At 40.0% G+C, this 27,423-nt stretch overlaps 2 protein-coding genes across 8 annotated transcripts; both read right to left on the bottom strand.

Annotated features, from left to right (window-relative positions):
• Positions 1-399: 399 nt before the first annotated feature.
• On the bottom strand, positions 400-27,325 carry ZNF684 (zinc finger protein 684). 5 transcript variants are annotated; one of them, XM_060020155.1, is made up of 6 exons: positions 27,302-27,325; positions 26,421-26,477; positions 12,545-12,582; positions 6,926-7,052; positions 6,506-6,601; positions 400-2,366 (listed from the first exon to the last, which is right to left on the bottom strand). In XM_060020155.1, the coding sequence occupies exons 3-6, from the start codon at positions 12,557-12,559 to the stop codon at positions 1,462-1,464; spliced, it is 1,143 nt and encodes a 380-aa protein (XP_059876138.1). In that variant the 5' UTR covers positions 12,560-12,582; positions 26,421-26,477; positions 27,302-27,325; the 3' UTR covers positions 400-1,461. The 5 variants fall into 5 exon arrangements, with proteins under 5 accessions (XP_059876138.1, XP_059876119.1, XP_059876128.1 ...); XM_060020136.1 differs by lacking the exons at positions 26,421-26,477; positions 27,302-27,325 and adding an exon at positions 13,977-14,111 and having other exon boundaries at positions 6,926-7,100; XM_060020145.1 differs by lacking the exons at positions 26,421-26,477; positions 27,302-27,325 and adding an exon at positions 13,977-14,111.
• EXO5 (exonuclease 5) lies at positions 20,539-27,423 on the bottom strand. 3 transcript variants are annotated; one of them, XM_060020187.1, is made up of 4 exons: positions 27,302-27,423; positions 26,582-26,752; positions 26,421-26,477; positions 20,539-21,991 (listed from the first exon to the last, which is right to left on the bottom strand). In XM_060020187.1, exon 4 carries the CDS (start codon positions 21,980-21,982, stop codon positions 20,870-20,872), a length of 1,113 nt encoding a protein of 370 aa, XP_059876170.1. In that variant the 5' UTR covers positions 21,983-21,991; positions 26,421-26,477; positions 26,582-26,752; positions 27,302-27,423; the 3' UTR covers positions 20,539-20,869. The 3 variants fall into 3 exon arrangements, with proteins under 3 accessions (XP_059876170.1, XP_059876184.1, XP_059876176.1); XM_060020201.1 differs by lacking the exon at positions 26,582-26,752 and having other exon boundaries at positions 27,302-27,336; XM_060020193.1 differs by lacking the exon at positions 27,302-27,423 and having other exon boundaries at positions 26,582-26,949.

Genomic DNA, 27,423 nt, shown 5'->3' with positions numbered 1-27,423 from the left:
GTGCTCCGCAGCAGGAGAGGCCGCAGCGGTGAGAGGCCGGCGTACCGCAAAAAAAAAAAAAAAAAAAAGGCCAATGAGAGAAAAACAATGTAATATAGTTGTAACTGAGCTTAAACTTGAAAAGGCTTGATTTCTGAATTTAGGTTCAAGCTGTTTTGTCACAACTCAAGAAAAGGCATAAAAGTTTTTTGACATTATCAAAGAATATTGTGAACAGCAGTAAAAAACTGTAGCTTAAATAATGGTTGGGGCTTCCCTGGTGGCGCAGTGGTTGAGAGTCTGCCTGCCAATGCAGGGGACACGGGTTCGTGCCCCGGTCCGGGAGGATCCCACATGCCGCGGAGTGGCTGGGCCCCGTGAGCCATGACCGCTGAGCGTGCACGTCTGGAGCCTGTGCAACGGGAGAGGCCACAACAGTGAGAGGCCGGCGTACCACAAAAAAAAAAAAAAAAAGGTTGCTTCATCCTTTTAAGGGAATATGTGGAACTTACAAAATGTCACGTTCCAAAGTGAAGTTGCTGAGCAAAAAAAAAGTGCTCTTTTCAACTCGATTAATGCTGCCTGTGCTGTCACATGGTAAATTCCAGGCACCCCTAGGAGCAAAACCTGTATCAATTTCTTACAAGAAAACAAAAAATAGACCCCAAAGCTCACTCCCTGAAAGTTGCAAAGTATCATGACACTCTAGTTTATTAAAATGAAATGTAGATGATACCCTAGTTAACTACTACTTGAGCTATACTTACACCTTAGGTAAATACATCAATGAAAAAGAACAGGAATATTTGAAGGGCAAATGTTTTATTTACACACTTATTTAAATACTTCTTTTCCTCAACTGAGTACTTCCTGTAATACAGAATACAACTGCTTTCCCCCTCTCAATTGGTATCTTGTTAAATTATACATGTGTGTAATTCTATACATCTTTATAACAAGTTTGAGAATGAGATTCAGTAACACTGCCATACCCCTCAAAAGTGCCAGCAAATGGGTGCAAATATTACTGAAATTCATACTACATATTAAACCACATGTTTTCACTTGCATGTTACTGTTAGGATTGGAAGAAAAAAATGGTGAAATTTACTGCAGAAACTCTTAATAGATATAATTTAATATAATATATAATACAAACATATTTTTACTCACACTTGCATAATTGTATAATTTGTTATAAGAATTAAAAATCAGAGATGGTAAATGTAGTTTTCACTGTTTCCTTGATTGTTTAATTTATGCTTACTTTCCAAGCTCTATGTGCATTTATAAATTAACTTTTTCTGTGATCTTTTCTCTAAAAACTTTATTATCACTTGCAGAACATGATTGGCATTGTTTTTTTTAATGGGAATTTATTCTTCCAATTCATTCAGATTGGTGGATTTCTCCTCACCATAAATTCTCTACTTAATAAGGTTTATCAAATATTTAAAGTTTTCTCAGATTCATAAGTGAATATTACATATGAATTTTCTGATGTAAAATAAGATTTGACTTCTGGGAAAATGCTTTCCTACATTTGCTACATTCATAGGGCTTTTCTCCTGTATGAATTATCTGATGTCTGAGGAGGTGACACTTCTTGATGAAGGCTTTGCCACATTCAATACATCCATAAGGTTTCTCTCCTGTGTGAATTCTTTGATGAGTAACAAGCACAGAAGTGTTGCCAAAAGCTTTGCCACACACGATGCATCGATAGGGTTTCTCTCCTGTATGAAATCTAGAGTGTTTATAAAGGGATGAACTATACCTGAAGGTTTTCCCACATTCCTTACATTCAAATGAGTTCTCAAGTGTATGTGATTTCACGTGTTGAGTAAAGGAGGAGTTCCAGGTGAATGATTTTCCGCATTGACCGCATTCATAAGGTTTCTCTCCAGTGTGGAGTCTCTGATGGACCATGAGTTGTGCTTTATGTGTAAATGCTTTCCCACAATCACTGCACACAAAGGGTCTCTCTCCATTATGTATTTTCTGATGAGTTGCAAGGTGAGCCTTCCTGCTATAGGCTCTCCCACAGTCGTTGCATTCAAAGGGTTTTTTTCTTGTATGATTTTTTTCATGTCTAATAAAATGAAACTTCGTTTTGAAGGCTTTCCCACATTCACTGCATTCATAAGAGTTTTCTCCAGTATAACATCTATTACAATTAAGTAAGTCTGAAGTAGGTTGCAAACTCTTCCTATATGACTTACATTTATATGATATTTTTCTTGTAGGATTAAGACTTGTGCTCATATTATAACCATGAAGTCTCTTCACAGTCAGAATTTTATTGAACATGAACAAAACTGAATTCAAAAAATTGTCTTTGCTTTCCTGGTGCTTGTCTGATTCATCAATAAGTGGGCAGTCAGCTTCTAAAAAGGAGTACAGTGAAACATTCCTAGTTAATCTCTGCCATCAACGGTTATAGAAACATATATGATTCCAAATATAGTCTCTCATTCTGAAACAAATCTGTATTTGCCTTGATCCTGAGCTTTAAGAATAAAACTGCTAAAGAGGAAATGGGAGCATAGAATGACAATGAGAACAGATGGTTTAACTAGTGACCTGAGGAAAGATAGTAAAATAGCACAAGGTACAGTAAGGAGGGTACAAAGGAAATCAAAAAGTTGCTCAATTGCTCAACAAGGGCATATGGTTAGCTCACAGAATGATGAGAGCCCACTGTGGAGATGTGATCAATGGACCAGGTAGCCAGGGGAACAAGAGACAAGGGAGTTAAGGGAAAATATCAGAGGGAAAACTAGATTTGGAGAAGGGAGATCAGAATCAGGGTCCTTACTACCTAATTCCTAGATTACCCAGGTAGAATAGCTCCTTATTTCCCTCATTCATATCTCTTTTTCCTCTTGATCATCTGGCACAATGTCATTTCCCTTCAGGAACATTTTTCTATCTCCAACCCTCTAACCTCATCCAAACCACGGCTGAGACATATCTGTAGACAGGGCTCCAACACTACTACAGCTGGGATTCATTCTTACACGTACTTGTAAGCCCAGGAACACAAAGGTGTAGCAGGTCATTCGAGGGTGTGCTATTCTTAGCCCAAGCACAGATTCTATCTGCTTGTTACCATTTTTATTCAGGCTAAGTTTTGATATATGACAAGTACTGCTTTTACATCCTCTTTCAATCTGCCTAACAAACTAGTCCCAGAAAGCCTCTTTGCCCCTGAAGTCACATTTTTAACTCCTAATCTCAAAACCCTATAAATCCCCAATCCACTGTTCCATTAAAAACAAAAAAAAATTAGGGAGGGGGTTATAATTCCCCACTCGTGAATTTCCTTCCATGTGGAGTTACTACAATACCCCTAGCCTTTTGCTTCATGCCTTATCCTCTGTGGAGCTGGCTGAGTAGTGGGCTATAGCCATTAAGACACATTTCTTTATTGAGTGGGGACTGGGTTCCTGTCTTCTTTCCTCTCTACTTCAACCAATGAGAAGCAGCATCCTGTGTTACCTTGGCCAACAATAACCAACTGAAAAATCCAGGGTAATCAGCCTGGTGAACAAAAATATGCAATACAATGAATTCTCTCATGGTATCTAAGCATGCACTACTCTAGCCCTCAACAAATACCTACTTCTGTTCCAAGGATTCTAGATTCTAAATAGCTACAATCATTTGCTCATGTTCCTTCCCCACCTTAACTTGCCCTCCTTCATCCTCTCTCATCCTATCTAGTATTTAGATATCCTTTAGGGAGGAGCCATTGTTCCATGATCTTAAAAAAAGGCTCCTCCAGTCTTTGCCTACTTTAAACTTTAGGTTCCAGTTTCTCTGAACTTCTAAGACAGTCATCACTGCTGCCTAAACCATTTATTTTGACAACTAACTAGATTAAAACCACAATGTTACTGTGCATTGAACAAATGTTCCACATTCATCAAATTTTAAAATATATGGCTATGTTTTGCCTTTTCAACTACAATTTACACACCTGGAAAAACAATTTTTTTTTTATTTGAATCCTTCTCAGGAAACATTAAAAAGCCTTGTTGAATGAAAGGATAAGAAACATCCCTACAATCCCTGACTTTACAAAAATGAATTAATTAAATATTCATTGAATGTCCATGATGTGCTCAGCTATGGTGTGAAGAAAAAAAATGATACTGGACTTTCTCTTCAGGGAGTAATCATGAGAAAACATGCCTTAAAGCCACAGGTTTGTTTTTTTTTAAAAAAAAGTCTTAAAAGCCACAGGATTAAAAAAAAATCTAAGATAGTATATGTAAAGTTTTCGTTGACAGAGCCATAGTAGAGTTGGGATGGGAATTCAAAGAAGGCAGAGATCAATGTAGGCTAAATTTACCATGAAAGAGGAGAAAACGGAATTTAGACTTCATAGCATGCTGGTTTTGAAACCGAGTGGGGCCTTGAGGGGCTCCCAGGCAATGAAACCATGAGGCCTGAGCGCTGAGGCCTCCTTTTGTCCACCATTTCTTCCAGGCAAGACTCCAGCCTCCATGACCATCACTGAGTTCCAAAGGGTGGATTTGAACAGTTGCTAATCAAGGGAGGAGCAGCTAAGAAACCACCTGAGGAAGGATTAAAGGGACCAGAGAAGCTCAACAAGATTAAGAGAAGACAATCTGAGACTGAGGGAGTGCAAGCCCTGTTCACACCCTAATCTTGTCAGGACCCCACCTTTGAACCCCTGTTATAAAGCCCTTAATCAAATCCTCTGGGGGAGAGACACATAGTTTTTCAAGGCTGAAGCCCAGTGTGTCTCCCTTTGCCTGGCAAAGCAATAAAGCTATCCTCTTCTACTTCACCCAAAACTCTGTGATTTGATTCAGCATTGCTGTACAGAGAGGCCGAGCTTTCGGTAACGGTTTTAGTTAGATGGAGCACATCAGAATCAAAAGGACTAAGGCGGAAAAGAAAACTGTGTACAGAGGATGCTAAAGAGTCTAATTGCATGGAATAGGGAAAAGATGGACAATTCTGGATAAACATGGGATCACATACAGAGGGATAAGCCATTTAAATACCATAATATAGGTGATACAGGAATAACATGTTTGTCAGAAGAGTGACAAGCAAAATGAAATAATTCAGATAAATCTTGCAAGAACATCTAAGATAAACCAGAAAGTAGGCTGGAATTGGCAATATAAGTATTTACATAAACAGCCAAGATACCATATCAGGAGTTAAAATTCATTTGTTTTATGCCTGTAGTAATTGGGGTTCCAGGGAATCTAAAACACATTTAATTGGTATCTTAATCATTTGAAACATACTTCTTTTATGGACTCTGTGCAAAGGGAAGATTTTATTTTGAGTCAGTCTTGGATAAACTAATAGTTGAAATTATAGGTAATAAGTCCCAATAGTATTTAAGGAGAAATTCTTAAGAGAAAAAGCCAAATTGCTTACCACAGTGATTTTGTGACTACAGACCAGGAGACCAGTCACTACCTTTTATTGTAAGGATAAAGGTAAAGTGTTGAAGAATATTAAAAATTGGTTCCTATGATAAAACAGACAATAAGGCCAGGTAGGGTAAAATTAAGGGAATGGAAAGCTGGTGAGGCAAAGATGCTGGAGATGGCACAAAAGAAATAACTGTAGTCTTTAGAGTGATGAAGTTTCTGAGGGAGTTCCTGTGGACAGAATTTCAGAAGATGGAAGAGAAGTCAAACAGCAAAGGGTGAATAAGCTGTGAGAAAGGGTGAGGGCAGATTAGTGAGGAACTAATTCAAATAAAGTTGGAGGACAATTTCCAAAAGATATCAATATTATCAAGTGAAGCAGAAAGACGCACTAGAAGGTAGATACCCCAAGTTAGCCGTAAGACTAAAGATGAGCAAGGTAGGGTACACAGGGGGAGTATATGCTGCAAGAAAAGGAACGAGTTTTTTTAAAAAAGGAAAAAAATTAGGAAGAACATGTTATGAAAGTTTTGAAATAAAAACAACTAACATATGCTGAACACTTACTGTCTGCCACTATATGAAGGGTTTTGCTTGTATTAACTCATATAATCTTTACAAAATCCTCAGGTAAAGTCATATTATCCCTATTTTATAAATAAAGTTGTGCTACAAAATAATTAGGTTAGACAGAGGTTGGTGGAATAAGACTTCAAATCCACATAATCTGACTACATTATTAGAAACAGATGTATGGAAAGATCTGCCATCATGTTGAGGAGGGAAGAAGAATGAGGATTCTAGGGACTGAGAGAACCAACAAGCACTTCGATGGAACAGGCAGCGCGAGGAGCCAGAGCGGAGAGGAAGGACATCCTCCCACACAAGAGCTGAGAAACAGAAAGAGCGGCCACGTGGAAGAGTGGAAGTGAAGGTGTCACCTAGGGATCTGAGGATGTTGTGTCAGGTGTACCCAGTCACTTTCAAAGGTGTGTGGTTTTAAGAGGTGCTTCCTGAAAAGTATTTCAGAGGTGCCTGTCCCTCACTCACCAACTGGGATCTCAGTTCCAGAGACTCCCATCTACCTGCTTTCTCTGACTCACCTGGAGAGCGCCAACGTGGGTTCTCTCCCTCCACCATCCATGGCTCTTGTCCTTGCTCCACCTTGAAGATCACTATTGTTTTGGTGACTGGACACCCTGTTCATGGGAAACAACACAGAACTGGGGACAAAGTGCTAGGAATAAACGACTACTTCACAATTTGGGTTTGCCTCCTGGAGTCTTAGGGCCTGTGAAGATGACAGACAAGCTTTAGACAGAAAAGACCCTTCTTCATGTGGGAGGCAGAAGCATTAAACAAATTATCTGATCCCCAAAGGGGATTAAGAATCTTTGACCACTAAAATTCAGGGACAAAGTTACTAATGCTTCAGAATGTTCACAGCTTTCGCAGGTCTTAAAGGAAGGGCACTATTAAAACATAATGAGTTACACTGAAAAGTTACCACCCACTGTCCTTACCCATTGAGATGAGGTTTCTAAAGTTCTCCAACATCACATCCCAATACAAGGTTCTCTGATCACAGTCAAGCAGCTGCCACTCCTCTGGGGTGAATTCCACAGCCACATCCTGGAGTGTCACTGATCCCTGTAATAGTACATGGATCTTCAAACTAAAGTGTGCATCATCTGGGGACTTGTAAGAGAATCATGGCAGCCTCTTAGGATCATATCATGTTCATTGCTGAGTTTTCAGAAAGTAATGTATAACTACTGTACACCTGATTCAGAAATATACTTTGTGATAGAAACAAAAATTATGCTAAAAATATTCAACTAGTGCCAGGATAATTCAATGGGGGAAAGAATGGTCTTTTAAACAAATGGTGTTGGAACAACTGGATCTCCAAATGCAAAAAAATGAAGTTGGACTCCCCTCAGGACTCCCCTCAACACACACACCTCACATCATATATAAAAATGAACTGGGGCTTCCCTGGTGGTGCAGTGGTTGAGAGTCCGCCTGGTGATGCAAGGGACACGGGTTTGTGCCCCGGTCCGGGAGGATCCCACATGCCGCGGAGCGGCTGGGCCTGTGAGCCATGGCCGCTGAGCCTGCGTGTCCGGAGCCTGTGCTCCGCAACGGTAGAGGCCCACGTACTGGAAAAAAAAAAAAAAAAAAAAAAAAAAAGAACTAAAAATGGATCAGAGACCTATGTGTAAGAGTTAAAACTAGAGGTGACCCTTGAACAACTTGGGGGTTAGGGGTGCCAACCTCTCCACAGTTAAAAATCCACATAACTTTACAGCCCTCCATATCTGTGGTTCCACAACCACGAATTCAACGAACCACAGGTCATGTAGTACTGTAGTATGTATGTATTGAAAAAAATCTACATATAAGTGGACCCACACGGTTCAAACCCGTGTTGCTCAAGGGTCAACTGTATATAATTCTTAGATGAAAACAAGGGAGTAAATCTTTATGACCTGGGATTAGGCAATGGTTTCTTACACATGACAGAAAAAGTGTAAGTGACAAAAGAAAAAAAATAGATAAATTGGAATTCACCAAAATTAAACATTTTTAAGCTTCAAAGGATACCATGAAGAAAGTGAAAAAGACAATTCACAAAATAGGAGGAAATATTTGTAAATCATATATCTAAAAAGAAATTTGCATCTAAATTATAAAAAGAATTCTTACAACACAACAATAAAAAGAAAACCCAATTTAAAAATGGGCAAAGGATTTGAACAGACATTTTTCCAAAAACAGATATGGTCCATAAGCACATGAAAAGATGTTCAACATCATTAGTAAATACAAATTAAAACCACAATGAGGTATCACTTTATACCCACTAGGATGGCTAAAATCAAAGGCAGACAATGATAAGTGTTAATAAGGATAGGGAGAAACTGGAACTCTCATACATTGATGGTAGAACTGTAAAATGGTGCAGCAACTATGGAAAACAGTCCAGGAGTTCCTCAAAATGTCAAACATAGAGTCACCATATGACCCAGCAATTTTTCCTAGGTATATACGCAAAAGAATTGAAATCATACATCCCCCTGCCAAAGAAAAAAACATACACAAATGCCCATAGCAGAATTATTCATAATAGGCAAAAGTGGCAACAATATGGGCATCCATCAACTAATAAATAGATAAACAAAATGAGGTACATCCATATGATCCAATATTATTCAGCAATAAAAAGGACTCTACAACATAGATGATCCTTGAAAATTTTGTGCTGGGTGAGAGAAGCCAGTCACAAGAAATCACATATTGTATGGTTCCATTTGTATGAAATGCTCAGAATAGGCAAATACATATAAACATAAAGTAATTCAGGGCTGGGGGAAGGAAGGAATGGGGAGTGACTGCTAATGGATATGGGGTTTCTCTTGAGAGTAACGAAAATGTTCTGAGATTAGTGGTGATGGTTTCACAATTATGATAATACACTAAAAAAAAACCCCACTAAATTGTATACATTTTAAAGGGGTCAATTTGTAATATGTGAATTATGTCTAAAAATTATTTTAAAATATTACTTATATGTTCTTTATTCATTCACTCATACAATATTCAATGAGGACATACCAAGTACAGTACTAGAGATAACAAAAAATAAAATTATTACTGCCCTCAGAGATCTTACAATCTATTAGACACTGCAAAACAAACATGTAAAGGTAATAAGATGTTAGAGGGGCTATAAGGTTAATACGCCAGACTCACATAAGCATAATAAAATAGAAAAATACAGATTTTTTTTTTCTGCCGTACGCGGGCCTCTCACTGTTGTGGCCTCTCCTGTTGCAGAGCACAGGCTCCGGATGCGCAGGCTCAGCGGCCATGGCTCACGGGCCTAGCCACTCCGCGGCATGTGGGATCTTCCCGGACCGGGGCATGAACCCGTGTCCCCTGCATCAGCAGGCGGACTCTCAACCACTGCGCCACCAGGGAAGCCCCCAGATTTTTTAATATGATAAAATACATCCTCTCAACCATAAAGTCAAAATCATGTTTAACTTAAACTGAAATTAAAAAGGCATGTGGTAACATGCCTACTGCAAAGAGATAGTTAAGACCATATAAAGCAGGTGTCAGCAAACTACCACCCACAGGTTGACCGCCTGTGTTTGTAAATAAAATGTAACTGGAACATAGTTATGTCCATTTGTTTACTTCAACTACAAGAGCAGAGTCGAGTAGTTGCCACAGAGATTATATGGCCTTCAAGGCTAAAATATTTACTATCTGTCCCTTTAAAAAGTTAAGAGAGGGACTTCCCTGGTGGTCCAGTGGTTAAGACTCCTCGCTCCCTAAGCAGGGGGCCTGGGTTCAGTTCCTGGTCAGGGAACTAGATTCACATGCTGCAACTAAAAAAGCCTGCATGCCACAGCTAAAGATCCCGCACACGGCAACGAAGATACCATATGCCACAACTAAGACCTGGTGCAGCCAAATAAATAAATAAATATTTTTAAAAAAAAAAAGTTAAGAGACTAGGCAGGGTTTACCCCAGGAATGCACAGATAGTTCAATATTGGGAAATGTATTAGAAATTCTTTAAACTGTTATATTAAAGAAAAAATATATTATTTTATTGACAGGTATAAAAAAATGATATGAGAAAAAAAGTTCCCAATTTATGAAAACAATCTTAACAAGCTGAAAATCCTTAACTTGATTTAAAAAACAAAACGAAACAAAAAAACAACAATCCACCAGATTACAAGAGGAAACAGTATGACACTGGAAGCATTCCCACTAAAACTGGAACAAAAAAGATTTTGGTTAGAAATTACATTCAAAATTATAGTTACTAGAAGTCCTGTCCATTGACATAAGACAAGGAAAAAATATGGAGCCTACATACTAGGCAATAAGGGACAAAACTCCATTTGAAGAGTATATGATGGTCTATCTAGAAAATCTAAGAATCAACTAAAAAACTCTTGGACTTAGTAAGAGTTCTGTAAGTTGACATAAAGTCAAATAGATAAATCCATACTTTCCTCTACACCAGAATAGCCAATTAGAAAATATGATGAAAAAAGATCCATTCCATTCTCAATAGCAACTTAAACCATATGTAAGAATAAACATCATAAGAAATGTAAAAGAATTACCATAATAAACCTATAAAACTGTAATGAAGGACCAAAAAACAATGAATAAAATGAAGAACTCACAAATAACAAATGCTGGAGAGGGTGTGGAGAAAAGGGAACCCTCCTACACTGTTGGTGGGAATGTAAGTTGGTACAGCCACTATGGAGAACAGTATAGAGGTCCCTCAGAAAACTAAAAATAGAATTACCATATGATCCAGCAACCCCACTCCTGGGAATGTACCCAGACAAAACTATAATTCAAAAAGATACATGCACCCCTATGTTCACAGTAGCACTATTCACAATAGCCAAAACATGGAAACAACCTAAATGTCCATCGACAGATGAATGGATAAAGAAGATGTGGTACATACATACAATGGAATAATACTCAGCCATAAAAAAGAATGAAATAATGCCATTGGCAGCAACATGGATGCAACTAGAGATTATCATACTAAGTGAAGTAAGTCAGAAAGAGAAAGACTAATACTATATGATATCACTTATATGTGGAATCTAAAATATGGCACAAATGAACCTATCTACAAATCAGAAACTGACTCACAGACATAGAGAACAGACATGTGGTTGCCAACAGGGAGGAGGGGAGGGAGAGGGATGGACTGGTAGTTTGTGGTTGATAGATGCAAACTATTACATTTAGAATGGATACACAACAAGGTCCTAACGTATAGCACAGGGAACTATATTCAATATCCTGTGATAAACCAAAATGGAAAAGAATATGAAAAAAGCATGTCTCTATGTGTATAACTGAGTCACTGTGCTGTACAGCAGACATTGGCACAACATGGTAAATCAACTCTACTTCAATTTAAAAAAATGGAGAACTCACTATTGAAAAGTTATGAATTCTCTCCAAATTAATCTAAAAGTGTAATGCAATCACAATAAAAATACGTAACATACCCCCTTATGGACCTTGACAAGCTGATTTTTAAATTCACATGGAAGAGAAAATGCTCAAGAATTGCTGAAGACTCTGGAAAAGGAGCAAGGTTTACTTATGGATCCAGGTGAATATTAAAAAGGATATGTACCTGGACTTACAAATTGAGTTCATATAGCACTTCTTGGCACTATGTTCTCTGCTTATTCTAGGGAACACTCTAAGAAAGTCACAGGAGGGACTTCCCTGGTGGCACACTGGTTAGGACTCCACGCTCCCAGTGCAGGGAGCCTGGATTCAATCCCCAGTCAGGGAACAAGATCCCAAATGCATGCCTCAACTAAGAGTTTGCATGCCACAACTAAGGAGCAGGCGAGCCACAACTAAGGAGCCCGCCTGCTGCAACTAAGACCTGGTGCAACCAAATAAATAAATAAATAAAAATTTATAAAAAGAAAGTCATAGGAAAACTGGTTATATTCATCACTGGATTGTTACTGTCAATATTGTTTCCAACACTATCTCTATGAAAATCCATTGTGGGAATCCCCTGGTGGGCCGGTGGTTAGGACTCGGCACTCTCACTGCTGGGTCGTGGGTTCAATCCCTGGTTGGGGAAGTAAGATTCCACAAGCCTCGGGGTGCGGCAAAAAAAAAAAGAAAACCCATTGTAAGATATTTTCTTTGGAGAATTGTGCCAAGAAAAAATTTACTTATCCGGGGAATTGTTCTGCTTTATTCTCAAGGACAAAGCCAGTACTTTAAAAGGTTGGCTATCCATTTTCTATGATCACCAGAAAGACTGGGTATACATATGCAGCTCCAGCTAAGTGCAGACCCTATAATCTGGATATCAGCTTAGCACTTTTGGACCTGATCTATTCAATTTCCGTTTTCCCTGACTATACATTTCCTTTTTATTATGTGGATTTTTGTTTTTTGGCTGCGCCGCACGGCATGCAGGATCTTAGTTCCTCGATGGAACCCGCGCCCCCTGCAGTGGAAGCACAGAGTCTTAACCACTGGACCGCCAGGGAAGTCCTTATATGGATTTTTTAAGAGATTTAAATAGAAATAAATGGATGCCTTACCTCTAAGTTGACCATTTTTGCAGCTCTTACACAGAGATCTATGAAAGTAGAAATGGGGAAGAGAGTAAAGACGTGAGAAACACCAGGACTGCAGTGGAGAACCCTGCTCTGTGAAAACAGAAGCACACCCACTGCAGTCTCAGAAAATGCCACCCAGTGGGAGAACGACATTTCTAGCAAGTCAGAAAAGTCTATATTTTATAAGCAATGATCTCTGTGTTATTAATATATGGAGCTTAGATAAGTATCTTGTACATTTCTGTCCTACAGACCTAACAGCAAGTCGTTAACCTTTAAACCAGTGACTTTTTTTTTTCTCCCAGAAACGTATCCTAAGTAAATACAAATACTTGTATCCTAAGTAAATAATGAATGAGTTAAAAGGATAACTAAAAGCCTGACCTCCGAAGCTCAGTATCTTTAGAAGTCATTCCTTCCTGTGATTCTCTGGTCTCTGTTCTGTAGCTGGAGTAAGAGATCTCAAATAGGTTTCTTGAGAAGGCCGGATCCAGGGACCCGGCGGGGAGTGGGGGGAGGTGAGGATTTTTTTTTAAGCTGGAGTCTTCAGTTTAGACTCTAAATCTGTTTCTCCCTCTCCCTCCTCCTCCCCCTCGGAATTCACCATCTCCTATGAGCCCAGTCTAGGCTTTTTGAAATTCCAACCGGCACTGCTAGGGCCCTAGAAAGGCTAAAATGTGCAAGATGGACCCCCAGCTTTATTTCGTCTTCACTGGAAAATCTGAAGATTCACCAAGAGATCCTTAAAAAAAAAAAACACACACCGAATTTTACTCAGCATACATTACTCAAATATTTCAAAAAGAAAATACGTCCAACGCTTTGTTTTGCAGGTTGTTTTCATCTTGCGAAAAAAATGAAATTTGAAGAAAACTCATCTGGATTTGAATCTCAGATCTTCTATTATACTAAACTGTTTGAGTCTAGGCAAGTTAACTTCACCTCTCTCAGCTTCAGTTAATTCATATGCAAAATTCGGATGATTGTTGTGATAATACCCTAAGAATGCATCGAAGTTTCTCTAGAATCGCTTTATTCCTAGATCCCTTAACATGGTTTAATTTTAAATCATTGTAAATGGTTGTAAATGGTTCTGGTAGGACCAACTGTGCTCCTGTAATCAGGGAAGGTGTAGTTTGATGCACAGACTTCTACATAGTGTCCTTTACTTGCAAGGGCAGGAATGCAAACTGAGCTTGCTCTAGCCCCACCCGGGATCTAGGAACCCTCTGAGTGGCGGTCGGGCCCTTCTCTTGCTTTCTCTGAACTACTCCAGAATTGGACAGGACCCACACACCCAAACACGAAGTCACCGCACGTGAGAGTTTTAAGGTTTTTCAGTTCCGTAAGCCAATAAACCGGTCCCTTTCTTCCCGCCCTTCCCTTATGTCCCCCAAGTTCTGCAGAGTCATACCTGCCAGTCTTTCACTGCCACACTCCCAGCTCCGACTCTAAGCTGGAGATCAGCTTCCGGAGATCTCCCAGATCTGGGCGAAACCCCGACTCTCACTTCATACAGTGCTGGTTGGAAAATTACAGACTACAGGCTACTGTCTCACTGCGCGTGTGCGGAAGTAACTGCCCACCCAGAGAGTCCCAAGTTCCCCCGCGGTGCAGGCTATTCATCGGGCACTACATTTCCCATAAGGCCCATGGAGCTCGTTTCCGGAATGCGTCACATGCTCCTGCCTCTTTGCGGGGAGATTCCTGGGTTAGTATCTCTGGGGCCGTTTGGAGAGACAGGGTCATTTATAAAAGGGAGATGTATATATCCTTTTTGTTTAAAATGAAAGACATCAGCTTTTTTTGGGAAATTTTATTTTTTTATACAGTAGGTTCTTATTACTTATCTATTTTATACATATTAGTGTGTATATGTCAATCCCAATCTCCCAATTCATCCCACCACCACTCCCCACCTCCCGCTTTCCCCCCTTGGTGTCCATACGTTTGTTCTCTACATCTCTGTCTCTATTTCTGCCATGCAAACCGGTTAATCTGTACCATTTTTCTAGGTTCCACATATATGTGTTAATACATGATATTTGTTCTTCGCTTTCTGACTTACTTCACTCTGTATGACAGTCTCTAGATCCATCCACGTCTCTACAAATGACCCAATTTCATTCCTTTTTTATGGCTGAGTAATATTCCATTGTATATATGTACCACATCTTCTTTATCCATTCATCTGTTGATGGGCATTTAGGTTGCTTCCATGACCTGGCTATTGTAATCAGAGCTGCAATGAACATTGGGGTGCATGTGTCTTTTTGAATTATGGTTTTCTCATGGTATATGCCCAGTAGTGGGATTGCTGGGTCATATGGTAATTCTATTTTTAGTTTTTTAAGGAACCTCTACACTGTTCTCCATAGTGGCTGTATCAATTTACATTCCCACCAACAGTGCAAGAGGGTTCCCTTTTCTCCACACCCTCTCCAGCATTTGTTGTTTTTAGATTTTCTGATGATGCCCATTCTAACTGGTGTGAGGTGATACCTCATTGTAGTTTTCATTTGCATTTCTCTAATAATTAGTGATGTTGAGCAGCTTTTCATGTACCTCTTGGCCATCTGTATAGACACCAGAATTTTTAAATACTGGAAAATCTAAATCAGCGGTATGCTAAAGAGAATAATTTACCCTTAGTTCAGTTTCTTCTAGCCATACACTAGCTTAGGTCAGGGAGATGAAAAGAACCCGACAAAGTAGACTGAGATGGAATAATCCGTGAGGCACGTGGAAAAGAAGGAGGGTTTGAATCTGCAAAATCAAGGGAAGAAAATGTTCCAAGAAGGAAGGAGTGATCCACTGCATTAGATGCTGCTGATAGGTCAGGTAGGATGTGAACTAATAATTGGCTAGTGGATTGAGCAGTGTGGGAGTTGTTGAAACACGCCCTTTTGGTGTAGTGATGGAAGTTTGATAAAGTCTGATAAGAGTTAGGTAAGGGTGGGATGAAACAATGGGAGAAAGCAAGTACATATAGACAACTTCTTCAGTTTTGCTTTTTTAAGACGAGTAGAAAAATAAAGCTGTCCTCTGCATATGGAATTGGGGTCCAGAATTTTTTTTTAAGATGGAAGAAATTAGTGTTTGTATCCTAATTAAAATGATACAGTGGAGAGGGGGAAATGGACAATACAGGAAAGACGACAGTTGCAGGAGGAAAGTCCTTGAGGAAAGAAGGGATGTAATCCAGTACATAATCGGGGGGATCAGTTCTAAGCAAGAGTATGGACAATTTATTCATTGAAATAAAAGGGGAGGCATACAGGGAGGAGGAAGGGTAAGCTGGGACAAAGTGAGAGAGTGGCATGGACATATATACACTACCAAATGTAAAACAGATAGCTAGTGGGAAGCAGCTGCATAGCACAGGGAGGTCAGCTTGGTGCTCTGTGACCACCTAGAGGGGTGGGATAGGGAGGGTGGGAGGGAGACGCAAGAGGGAGGAGATATGGGGATATATGTATACATATAGCTGATTCACTTTGTTATACAGCAGAAACTAACACAGCATTGTAAAGCAATTATACTCCAATAAAGATGTTTATAAAAAGGGGGTGGGGAGAGGCAGAGTCGATAGGTACAGATGCAGACACGTGGACAGATTTGATGGTGGGAGAATGAGGATGTCCTCACCTGAGTGCTTCTATTTTCTCAGTGAAATAGGAAGCTCAAAGTGAAGATAAGGAGAAGGTATTACAGGTTTGAGGAAAGAAAATAGTGTATTACATTGATTCTAATACTTTTTCATATTTCAACATCTGTGAAATTGCTGTCTTACAAATGATGGCATGCCATAGTTTAATTGGCAGCATATTTTTTCTTTCTTAGTAATATGTAAAATAATGATGTATCTTATAATCAATGGCATCTGAGATCCTAATGTTATTTAGGAATGGTGAGAGTGAATGGATTACAGAAATGTACTATTGCCTGGCATCATTAAGAGCCCGCTTGATATTAGTAGCCCTTAACTTTACTGGCATTTTCAATGTCATAAAGACATATTTTTATATCTAATCTTTAAAAAGTCCTTTCTTGACATGTAGCTCACTTGAGCAATTGCTCTATTTCCTAGCTTTCTTTCATAGAATAATTTTCTCTAAAGAGTTGTTTCTTGTTGCTGTCTAAATTTTCTCACTTCCAACTGTCTCCTCAGTCCATTCTAATTGGCTTCTTGACCATAACTACTCCTAAAACTGCTCTTGTCAAGTTACCAATGAAATTTCAGTTGAAAAATTAAATGGACTTTCTTAGTCCTCATCATATTTGACCTCAACGGCATTTAAGAAAATTGAAATACTTCCTTATTTTGACTTCTAGAACATCTCACAAAAGATCATTTCTCCCGCCTCACTAACACTACTTCTTTATTTTCTTTACTGAATACTCTCCCTCTGTCCTGCCTCCAAATGTTGGAATATTCAAGGGTTTGGCCTTGGGCCTTTTCTTTCTGAAGTTTTCCTCAAATGGTCTCATTCAGTCTCATGGCTTTAAATACCATTTATTTGACGTTGACTGAGAAATCTGTATCTCCAGCCCTCATCTCTCCCCTGAATTTCTGACCCCTAATTCCTTATGCCTACCTGAAATCTCCCCTTCGAGAGGCTTAAAAGCCACCTCCAACTTCACATGTTCAAATCAAATATTTAGGAGCCATCCTTGATTTCTCTTCTTCCTTTTTCCTGTCTTTCTCTCATAGTATATATGTTCTATGAGGGCATATATTTTATTCGTTTTTGTGATATTGTGATTTATAATAAGAAATATGTATTTGGCCTTCATCCCCAATTCTGGCTCAGAGCTCCTAAAACTCTTGGAATTCCCTAAGTGATGAGAATGAGCATGGTGTCTTTTGTTATGTTAATGAGGCGACTTTTGGACTGCACCTAAGGATGGGGGCTGATTGCCAGGAAAACCAAATCATGTGATTAGAGGGTTGGAACTTTCAGTCCCATGCCTCCTAACCTCTGGGGAGGCGAGAGAGGCTGGAGGTTGAATCAATAGCCAATGGCCAATGATTTAATCAATCATGGCTATGCAATGAATGATTTAATCAATCATGTCTATGTAATAAACCCCCAAAAAGATGGGGTTCAGAGAGCTTCTGGCTTGGTGAACATGTGGAGGTGTGGGGAGAGTGATGTGCCCAGAGACGGCACAGAAGATCTGCACCCTTTTTCCATACCTTGCCTTATGCATCTCTTCCATATAGCTGTCCTTGAGTTATATCCTTTAATAATAAACTGGTAGTCTAGTAAGTAAAATGTTTCTCTGAGTTCTGTGAGCCACTCTAGTAAACTAATCAAACCCAAGGAGGGGGTTGTTGGAACCTCCAGTCTATAGCAGGTAGGTCAGAAGCACAGGTAGACAACCAGGACTTGCAATTGGCATCTGAAGTGGGGCTAGACAGGCAGTCTGAGAGGACTGAACCCTTAACGTGTGAGACCTGACATTATTGCCAGGTAGATAGTGGCAGAATTGAGTTGAACTATATGACACTCAGCTGATGTCTGAGAATTGCTTGGTGATGGGGAAAAAAAACCACACGTTGGAATTGGTGTGAGTAGAATTTTAGTTTTGTCTATGACTATATCTCCAGAGGCTGACACATAATAGGTGCTAAATAAAGATTTATGAATACTGAATAAATGTGAAACTGTCTATAGTTTCATGTCCATAAGTGCAACCTGTCTGGTTAGGGTCTTGAATCTATAGATCAATTTGGGGAAAATTGATATCTTAACAATATTAAGTTTTCCAATCCATGAGCATGGTATATCTCATCATTTATTTAAGTTTACTTTAATTTCTCTCAGCAGTGTTTTCTAGTTTTCAGTGTACAACTCTTGCATATTTTTTGGTCAGATTTATCCCTAAATATTTCATAATTTTGATATTATAAATTGTATTTTTGAATTTCCATTACCAATTGTTTGTTGTGACTATGTAGAAATACAATTTATTTGTGAATGTCGATCTGTTAGCTTTTCAAAGTTTCCATGGGATTTCTTACATAGATAATCATGTTATCTGCAAATAAAGTTTTATTTCTTCCTCCTCAATCTGGATGCCTTTTATCAATTTTCCTTTACTTATTGCATTGGAAATAAGTTATCCATCACTACAATGATGACTAGAAATGGTGACAGATGACATAACTGCCTTTTTTCTGAACTAAGGGGAAAAACATTGTCTTTCACCATTAAGTATAATGTTAACTGTAGGTTTCTTGTAGATGCCCTTCATGAGATTGAGGAAGTTTCCTTTTAGTTTTAGGTTTCCAAGAGTTTTTCTGAAGAACAGATGCTGTATTTTCTCAAAAAAAAATTTTGCATCTATTGAGATGATCATATTTTTTTCATGTTTAGTATATTAATATGGTGAATTACATTGATACTTTTAATGTTAAACCAATCTTGCATTCCTGGCATAAACCTCATTTGGTCATGTCCTTTTTCTGTATTGTTGGATTCTGTTTGCTAAAATTTTGTTTAAAATCTTTGCATTTATGTTCATAGGGTATACTGGTCTACCAGTAATATGTGGTCTGGGTATCAGAGTAATGCTGGCATCATTGAATGAGTAGGGAAGTTCCCCTCCTCTTCCATTTTCTGGAAGTTTGTGTAGACTTTAGTATTATTTCTTCTTTAAATATTGGGTAGAATTCAGCAGTAAAGTCATCTGGACCTGGAGTTTTCTTTCTGGGAAGGTTTTAAACTACAAAGTCAATCTCTTTATTAGATATAGGGCTATTCGGGTTACAGATTTTCTTCTTGAGAGAGCTTTGGTAGTTTGTATCTTTCAAGGAATTTTTCTGTATCATCTAAGCTGTCAAATGTATTGGCATAAAGTTGTTCATTATATTCTCTTATTATTCTTTTATTTTATTTATTTTTTTATTTTTTTGCGGTACGTGGGCCTCTCACTGTTGTGGCCTCTCCCGTTGTGGAGCACAGGCTGCGGACGCGCAGGCTCAGCGGCCATGGCTCACGGGCCCAGCCGCTCTGCGGCATGTGGGATCTTCCTGGACCGGGGCACGAACCCATGTTCCCTGCATCGGCAGGCGGACTCTCAACCACTGACCCACCAGGAAAGCCCTAGAGTCTCAGTTTTGACCTATAGTAAATATCATTGATAAAACCAATATAAACAATATGTCTTTGGTATCATCAATAATTTTTAAGCATGCAAAGGATCTGAGACCAAAATATTTGAGAATGTTGCTCAATGGAAAAAGAGATGAATGAACCAAAGGACTAGAAACAACTTACACTATCAACATTATCTTCATTATTATCAGCTGCAGCAGCAGTAGCAGCAGCGCCATCCATATACTGAATCATCGAATGAGTCTGCTGTGCTGAGTACTGTCCTAAGCTCTTTGCATGCATCATCTCATTTAATCCTCATAATAACTCTATGAGGTGAGTATAATTACCATCACTCCATTTTCCATATTGGAAAACTGAGGCTCAGAAAAGGCTTAGAAAAAAAAAAAAAAAAAAGAAAAGGCTTAGAAACTTTCCCAAGGTCCCAAGCTAGTAAAGAATAGAGTCCAGGTCTGTCTAATTCCAGGGCATCACTTATGCTCTGGTCTTAGAGTAGGAGATGATGATGGGTACCTGTGGGGTTGAAGATAATACAAGCTTCCACTCACGTATACATTCTTTTGTAAATATTAATATCATTTTTACTATTTTCATTTTTTATGACTTCCTGTTCCTGCTTCATTTTTCCTTATTTCTTTGAGCATATGTAATTAGGCTTCTTTTAAATTCCTGCTCTGCTCATTTCACTACTTCAGAAATATGTTTATGTATGTACTTAAAGGCTTGGAATAACATGCACACACAACTATTCTGGTGGTCCTCTTTGAAGGGTTCAGATTATGAAAAAATCCAGTTCAACCAACCTGGACAGTGTTTCATTTTATTTCATTATATAAAATGTAGAAACCCTGATTGAGAAAAAATAGGGAAGAGACTTAAAAGAAACTGAAGAATCTTCTTAGGAAAGCAATGATTGCTGAAGGATACCTTGCTCCAGCCATGATAAGCATCTGTCTTCTTGGCAATCTACGGCAAAGCTCCAGGGACAGTATAATCCCAGATCTCTCCCACTCACCCCTGAGCCTTGGTCCTGGATTTGTGTGGTAAGAGGCTGAGGAAATATGAAAAGAACCAAAATAAGAACACTCTCCATGGAAGTGAAGCTCAGAGACTGGTCCTCTTTCACTCTGCTGAGTACGTTAGGAGCAGGAAAGATCAAAGTTCCTGAAAGTCTATCTTCCGTTCATTTGGCTTTTTCGGCTTGCGGCTCTAGCATGGATTTGGGCAACCCACCGCTCTTCCTCCACTCACAGATATCTGCATAGGTGCATGTCCGGCATTTCCAAGCCTCCTCCACATCAACACCTTGAGGCTCTCGGTGTCCCATCCAGTAGGCCATATAGTGCTGCACTTTGTTTCTCACCTCCGTCTCTTCAAAGGCCACTATCTCTGTACCCAGCAGAGTGGCAGTCTCTTGGTGGATATACTCAATCTTCAGCATATCAATAACTGGGAGGTCAGACAGTGTTAGAGACAGGAAGACCAGCTCCATGAGGTCACCCAAGGACTTCACAGAGAAGCCTCCCTGCCGGGCATGCCTCAGCACTGAAGGTCCCAATGGCTTTTCTGGACTCAATTTTGTGTGGTGGATTAGGCTAGCAGTGGTCACTTTCCCTTGTACCATGGCATCAAAGATATATTTGTACAGGCTGACCTGAAAACAGTCTTTTTTTCTCTGAGCATCTGGAGGGAGCACAGGGTGCCTGCGTGTCTTGAGTTCAGCCAGTTCCAGTTCCCCCCTGGCTGTATAGTGCAGCTCATCAATCACTCCAACAAGGAGCACACCCTCCACTTCTCCAAACACTGGAAACTCTCTGATGCGCCCTTCTGACTGCAGGGTAGGAATCATCGATAATATGTTCAGAAACTTAATTGCCCAAGCATCTTCTTTAGAGGTGATGGGGACAGTCACAAGATCATGAACTTCTAGTTCTCTAGCTAGGTGGATGCTGGCACCAGTGTCCAAAACAGATGACTTCTCAGGTGTCAAGAAACCAGGAAGCTCCTTACCATATACCATTTGCTGTTCACACCAGTTCTGAGTAGACAGGTCAGTGACATACAAATATTTAAGATGGAATTGTTCCATAGGTGACAAGACATCCAATCCTCTTTTCCACTTTGGTAAGCTTGTGAGCTTGCGATCCTTCCCAGGGAGTTCAGAAGAAGGGCCAGGCTTGTTATGTGAAGTACTTGACTCTTGTGTATCCTCCAGGTCCAGAAACTCTGAGTCACTCAAGTCTGAGAACCCTGAGGCCTCTGCTGACACCGTCTCCTCTTCCCTAGTCTCTGCCATGGCACAGCTCTGGATTGGGCAAAGGCCGTGCATATCATGTTAAAGGAATGCATTACCCAAATGAAAAATTTCTCAAAAGCACTTTCAAATTCCAATGAGGTAAAAAAGAATCACGACTAATTATTTATATACAGTCTTTAAAGATGCTTATTTATTTATGACCAATTAGTAATGCTATGGAGTTGTACTACGGGTACAATTTACAACAATAAGACTCATTGTATCATCCATATATGAATACTTGGCAAAAATTTTTAAGGGCAAAATAAAACTTAAGTTTTATTACTGAATCTGGTACTAACATACCATATGTGACTTTAAGCAAATCATCTACTTTGTCCTCAGTTTCTTCATTTAAAAGGAAATTTGAGGTTTGCCTTTTTTCCTTCAAAATTCTACTGACTTGGGACATTATTTCATTTTTTAAGTGAATGTAGATCATTATAAATGTTGGAGCAATGTTTGCCAGTTTACCATGGACCACTTCTACAATTCTTTTGATACAAAGTCCTTGACTAGGAAAATAAATCTCAATAACAAACTGTTCCTTGAGAAAAATCAGCTCTACAATGACTGCTTTCAAATGTAGTTCTCAGAAACGTAGTGTGGCAAAATTCAAAGACTAACTACAGATAAATACAAATAGATCTACTCATGAAGTAATAGCATGAAGTAACAGAGAGGATATTCACAGCAACATGTGGAAATCAGTTGTTTTTTGTGTTTGAGATATATTAAGAAAATGACAAGAAGGAAAAGCTCTTGGTGGGTTTTACTTTACCTTTACTGACTATAAATTCCTCCTAACACTATAGAAATTGGTGTTTCCCACTAAGTTTATTTTCTCCCTCCACAAGAAATCAGCTTATGATGGAAAATATGTAAGTGAAAACTCTTAAAATATTACTGTATTTTGCTATAAATAATAGTGAATATTTATTGCACAGTTATTGTGTGCTAGACACTGAGCCAAGTGCTTCACACCCAATATCTCAGTGCTCTACTGAGGGACAAATACTCTCCCTTTTTACAGCAAACAATTTCACAAGCACAGGAGACAGAATAGAACAATGAACACAATCTAGATAAATAACTGTTGACATGTTGCTGTGTTTGCTTCTTTCAGGTGTTTTTTTTTAGCCTATTTTAAAATAAATTACAGAAATCATCATGCTTCAAATACAAATGCTTCACATACTTTTCCAAAGCCTCCTACATTAACTACAATATTATCATATCTACCAAAATTAATAATTCCCTAATACTCCAGTCCATATTCAAATTTCCTCAGCTGCCCTAAAAACCATTTGGATAGCTTTTGTTAAACCAGGAAACAAAGACCATACATTATGTTTGATTGTTTTGTCTCTCAAGTATTTTTAATCTTAAGAAACTAGGGGAGTTCCCTGGTGGCCTAGCGGTTAGGACTCCAGGCTTTCACTACCATGGGCCAGGTTCAATCCCTGGTCAGAAAAAAAGAAACTAGTAGGGGGGAGGGATAAATCAGGAGCTTGGGGTGAGCACATGTACACTACTATATATAAGATATTTAGATAACCAACAAGGACCTACTGTATAGCACAGGGAACTCTACCCAATATTCTGTGATAACCTATATGAAAAAGAATCTAAAAAAGAATGAATATATGTATATGAATTACTTTACCGTACAACTGAAACTAACTTAACATTGTAAATCAGCTATACTCCAATAAAGGGACTTCCCTGATGCTGCAGTGGTTAAGACTCCGTGCTCCCAATGTAGGGGGCCCGGGTTCAATCTCTGGTCAGGAAACTAGGTCCCATATGCATGCTGCAACTAAGAGTTTGTATGCCACAACTAAGGAGCTGGTGAGCCACAACTAAGGAGCCCACCTGCTGCAACTAAGACCTAGCGCAACCAAATAAATGTAAAATAAAAAACTATACTCCAATAAAATTAAAATATGAAAAAAAAAGAAACTAGGCAAATTATCTTGTGAAGATACTCTTTCTAAGCCTTCCTTCTTACTTCACATATCTAACCCTGCATACAAAAAAAACCCCAAAAAACAAAACAAGGTATGAGCAGCCCACTAGTATTTTGACTTTGGGTGACAAGAAAATAACTTGACACAGAATGTAAGCTGATTGAGGTAAAAACTGTGAACGAAGCTTCCTCCTTGCTACTCTAAGGAGCAATGAAAGAGCAGTATGTACCAACTCCCATGTTAAAAACTTAACAACTGATACTTTGAAAATGGTATTAATATTAGTTATCATTGTACTTAACTAATTTTTAAATAGTCTAAATGTCCCTAATGAAGGAAAACACAGATAGCTGGAAAACAAGTTATTTGCAATGAACCAAAGTAATATAATGCTAAGACTTCTGGGTATATCCTATAAAGTTATTGCTTTATAGGATATTTCAACAGTAATAAAACACAGAAGCTGCACGTTTACACAAGTGTCTTAAACTATAAATGTGCCTTAGATGATGATAGTTTCAAAATTAGTAATGTTGGACTTCCCTGGTGGCGCAGTGGTTAAGAATCTGCCTGCCAATTCAGGGGACATGGGTTCGAGCCCTGGTCCGGGAAGATCCCACATGCTGTGGAGCAACTAAGCCCGTAGGCCACAACTACTGAGCCTGCTCTCTAGAGCCCGCGAGCCACAACTACTGAGCCCACGTGCCACAACTACTGAAGCCTGCGCGTCTAGAGCCCGTGCTCTGCAACAAGAGAAGCCACTGCAATGAGAAGCCCGTGCACCACAACAAAGAGTAGCCCCCGCTCGCCACAACTAGAGAAAGCCCGTGTGCAGCAACGAAGACCCAAGACAGCCAAAAATAAATAAATAAATAAATTTATACAAAATGAGTAATGCTATTTGGACTATGAAGTCCCTGAAACTGGGAGAGAATCTTTACCCTCCACCAAGAAACAAAAGTTAAATGGCAATTAACACGTATACTTCGGGTTGCCCCCTACCCCCACCCCGCTGCAGGGGAGGGCACTAAATCCACATCAACTGACCTTGAAAATAGTTTACTTCAAATATCCAGTCCTGGGCTATCCAATATGTAGACACCAGTCACATGCAGCTATTTAAATTTAATTAAAATTAAATAAAATTAGACACATTTCAAGTGCTCAGTAGCTACATGTTGTTGGTGGGTACCACATTATAAGGCACAGATATAGAACACTTCCCTGTCACACAAAGTTCTATTGGACAGTACTGGTTTCAATTATTTCGTATGTATCTATTAACTCCCCAAAGAGAGCGTAAGCTCCTGAAATGCATGGACTTCCTACTTGTTTTACATACAACACTCAAAACAGGGTAGCTCTTAACAGGTAAGTGAAATGTTTGTAAAGAAGACACAAGGGACTTCCCTGGTGGCGCAGTGATGATGAATCCCCCTGCCAATGCAAGGGACACAGGTTTGAGCCCTGGTCCAGGAAGATCCCACAGGCCGCGGAGCAACTAAGCCCGTGCACCACAACTACTGAGCCTGCGCTCTAGAGCCCGCCAGCCACAACTACTGAGCTCACAGGCTGCATCTACTGAAGCCTGCGCACCTAGAGCCTGTGCTCTGCAACAAGAGAAGCCACTGCAACGAGAAGCCCACACACCGCAACGAAGAGTAGCCCCGCTCACCACAATTAAAGCCTGCGTGCAGCAACAAGACCCAACACAGCCAAAAATAAATAAATTTATATTAAAAAAAAAAAGAAGAAGACACAAAAGGAGAGCATTCTTTGTGGAATTATTTACCTAAAAGGAAAAAACAATACACTGGGGATGGACAATTTAGACTCAATGTGTTGCCTGGACTTTCCTATGCAGAAAAAATCCAGGCAAGGGCATGATGCAGTGTGCACTTTGTCCCCAAATTCAGTTTGTATCTTTTTGACAGAAGATGATTTTACATGGCACATGGATCAACATCTTAGAATAAATATAAAGCTTAGAGTGTTCTTCAAAGGCATAATTTCATATGTAGTGTTTCTAAGCACAAGTTTGATTTTTTAAATAAATGTAAGTAAAAAATTAAAAATATGAGACTAACAATACATGTGGTACATAGGTATGGTAGAAATAGGTGGTAAGTGAATGAGATGTTTGGGAAACACCAGCATGCTGCCAAGAGTCTGGGGGTCCTAGAGATCTGGAATCTGAACCTGAGTAGGTCAATAGTATTTAGTATGCTACTTGCCTTATGAGTATCCTTGGGCAAGTTTGCAGTTTTCCTGAGGCTACTGACACATCTTTAAAATTAGAGTACTCCTTCCAACCACACTCAGCTACCCAAACAACTGAGTGATGGCAAAGTACACACACTGGCACTCAACAAATGTGGCTCTCCTTCTCCTTCTCAAGGGAAAGATGAGATAGTACACCTATTCCCTCTGACAAATTAAATTTTAGGAGAGAAGAAACTTCTACTCACCTGGGACTTGGCTGATCTTCCTCCTCACAGGAAAGGTAAAATGCTGAAATGACAAGGCTGGGGGAGGAGGAAAGAGCTCTGAAAGACCAGGTCTGCAATCGGAGAATCCCGATTAGCAACTCTGGGCCTTGCTAGAACAGAGACTTTTGGTCCTTTCTCACCTGACCAGTCCCTCACATTGCGGCGTTTCCTCCGCTCTGATTCACACTGCACAGACTGTTGCTCACCCCAGATCCTACGTAAAGCTTGCCTGGCTCCGAAGGCAAATTCTCCGTGACTTGTTCGTTTTTGCCCATACCCTGGATGCCGTTACTTGATCCAGTCCCCGCTCCCTGCAAGTAAAAGGGTCAGCAATAACGAAGGTCCCCCAGGAGCTCCGAGAGCAGTTTCCTCTTCCAGCCCCAACTTCGGCCCAGAAGCTCGGGCAGAGACCTCAGATCAGATGTTTTTCCCCTCTGATGGGTTCCTGCTGCCTGCGGAACTGCCTCTGCCTTCACGCTCAACATCCTGACTTGCTCGGTGCAGCCCGGCCTTGTGGGCTCCAAGAAAGCCTTAAGCGGAGACCTTCCCACCGGCCCCAAAACCACTGTCTCCCCGGGAATTCTATGCATGTCCGAAAGTTTACTGAGCACCTCCCTACAGTGTACTGGAGGAGGGAGCAAAGGATTGCTGGACTTGGGAAGGGGTCCCAGCCGACAGCAGGGTCTTCCAAGTTCGAAAGGTCCTGAACCCACAGGAGCAGACGCGATAAGCCGCTGCCCCGGAGCCGTTCCCACCCAGAAAGAGGGTTGGGGGGACGCGGCACCCGCGGAGACAGATCCCCTGAGTTCCAAAACGCAGCCCCTCAGCCCGCCACCGGCATTCGCCGGCCTTCCCCTAACCTGGGATATGCCTCGGAACCCCGGACTCCACCGGCTCCGCCGAGGCCTCGGAACGGCTCCCGGACCCTTTCCCCGGACACGCAAGTGCAAGACAGGCAGAGGACCTCTGGTTTCGCGCTTCG

Source organism: Delphinus delphis, chromosome 1, assembly GCF_949987515.2.
Source record: "Delphinus delphis chromosome 1, mDelDel1.2, whole genome shotgun sequence".
Classification (NCBI taxonomy): Eukaryota; Metazoa; Chordata; class Mammalia; order Artiodactyla; family Delphinidae; genus Delphinus; species Delphinus delphis.
This window is presented reverse-complemented; position numbering and strand designations above follow the sequence as displayed.

Bases quoted from the DNA above. Each gene is read 5' to 3' on its own strand.
- ZNF684 (XM_060020136.1), bottom strand. The intron at 6,602-6,925 runs GTAAGGACAGTG...TCCCATGAACAG, and splicing joins TAGAAACCTCATCTCAATGG to GGTGTCCAGTCACCAAAACA. The intron at 2,367-6,505 runs GTGAGTCAGAGA...ACTCCTTTTTAG, and splicing joins CCCACGTTGGCGCTCTCCAG to AAGCTGACTGCCCACTTATT.
- EXO5 (XM_060020187.1), bottom strand. From the start codon at position 21,982: ATGGCAGAGACTAGGGAAGAGGAGACGGTGTCAGCAGAGGCCTCAGGG.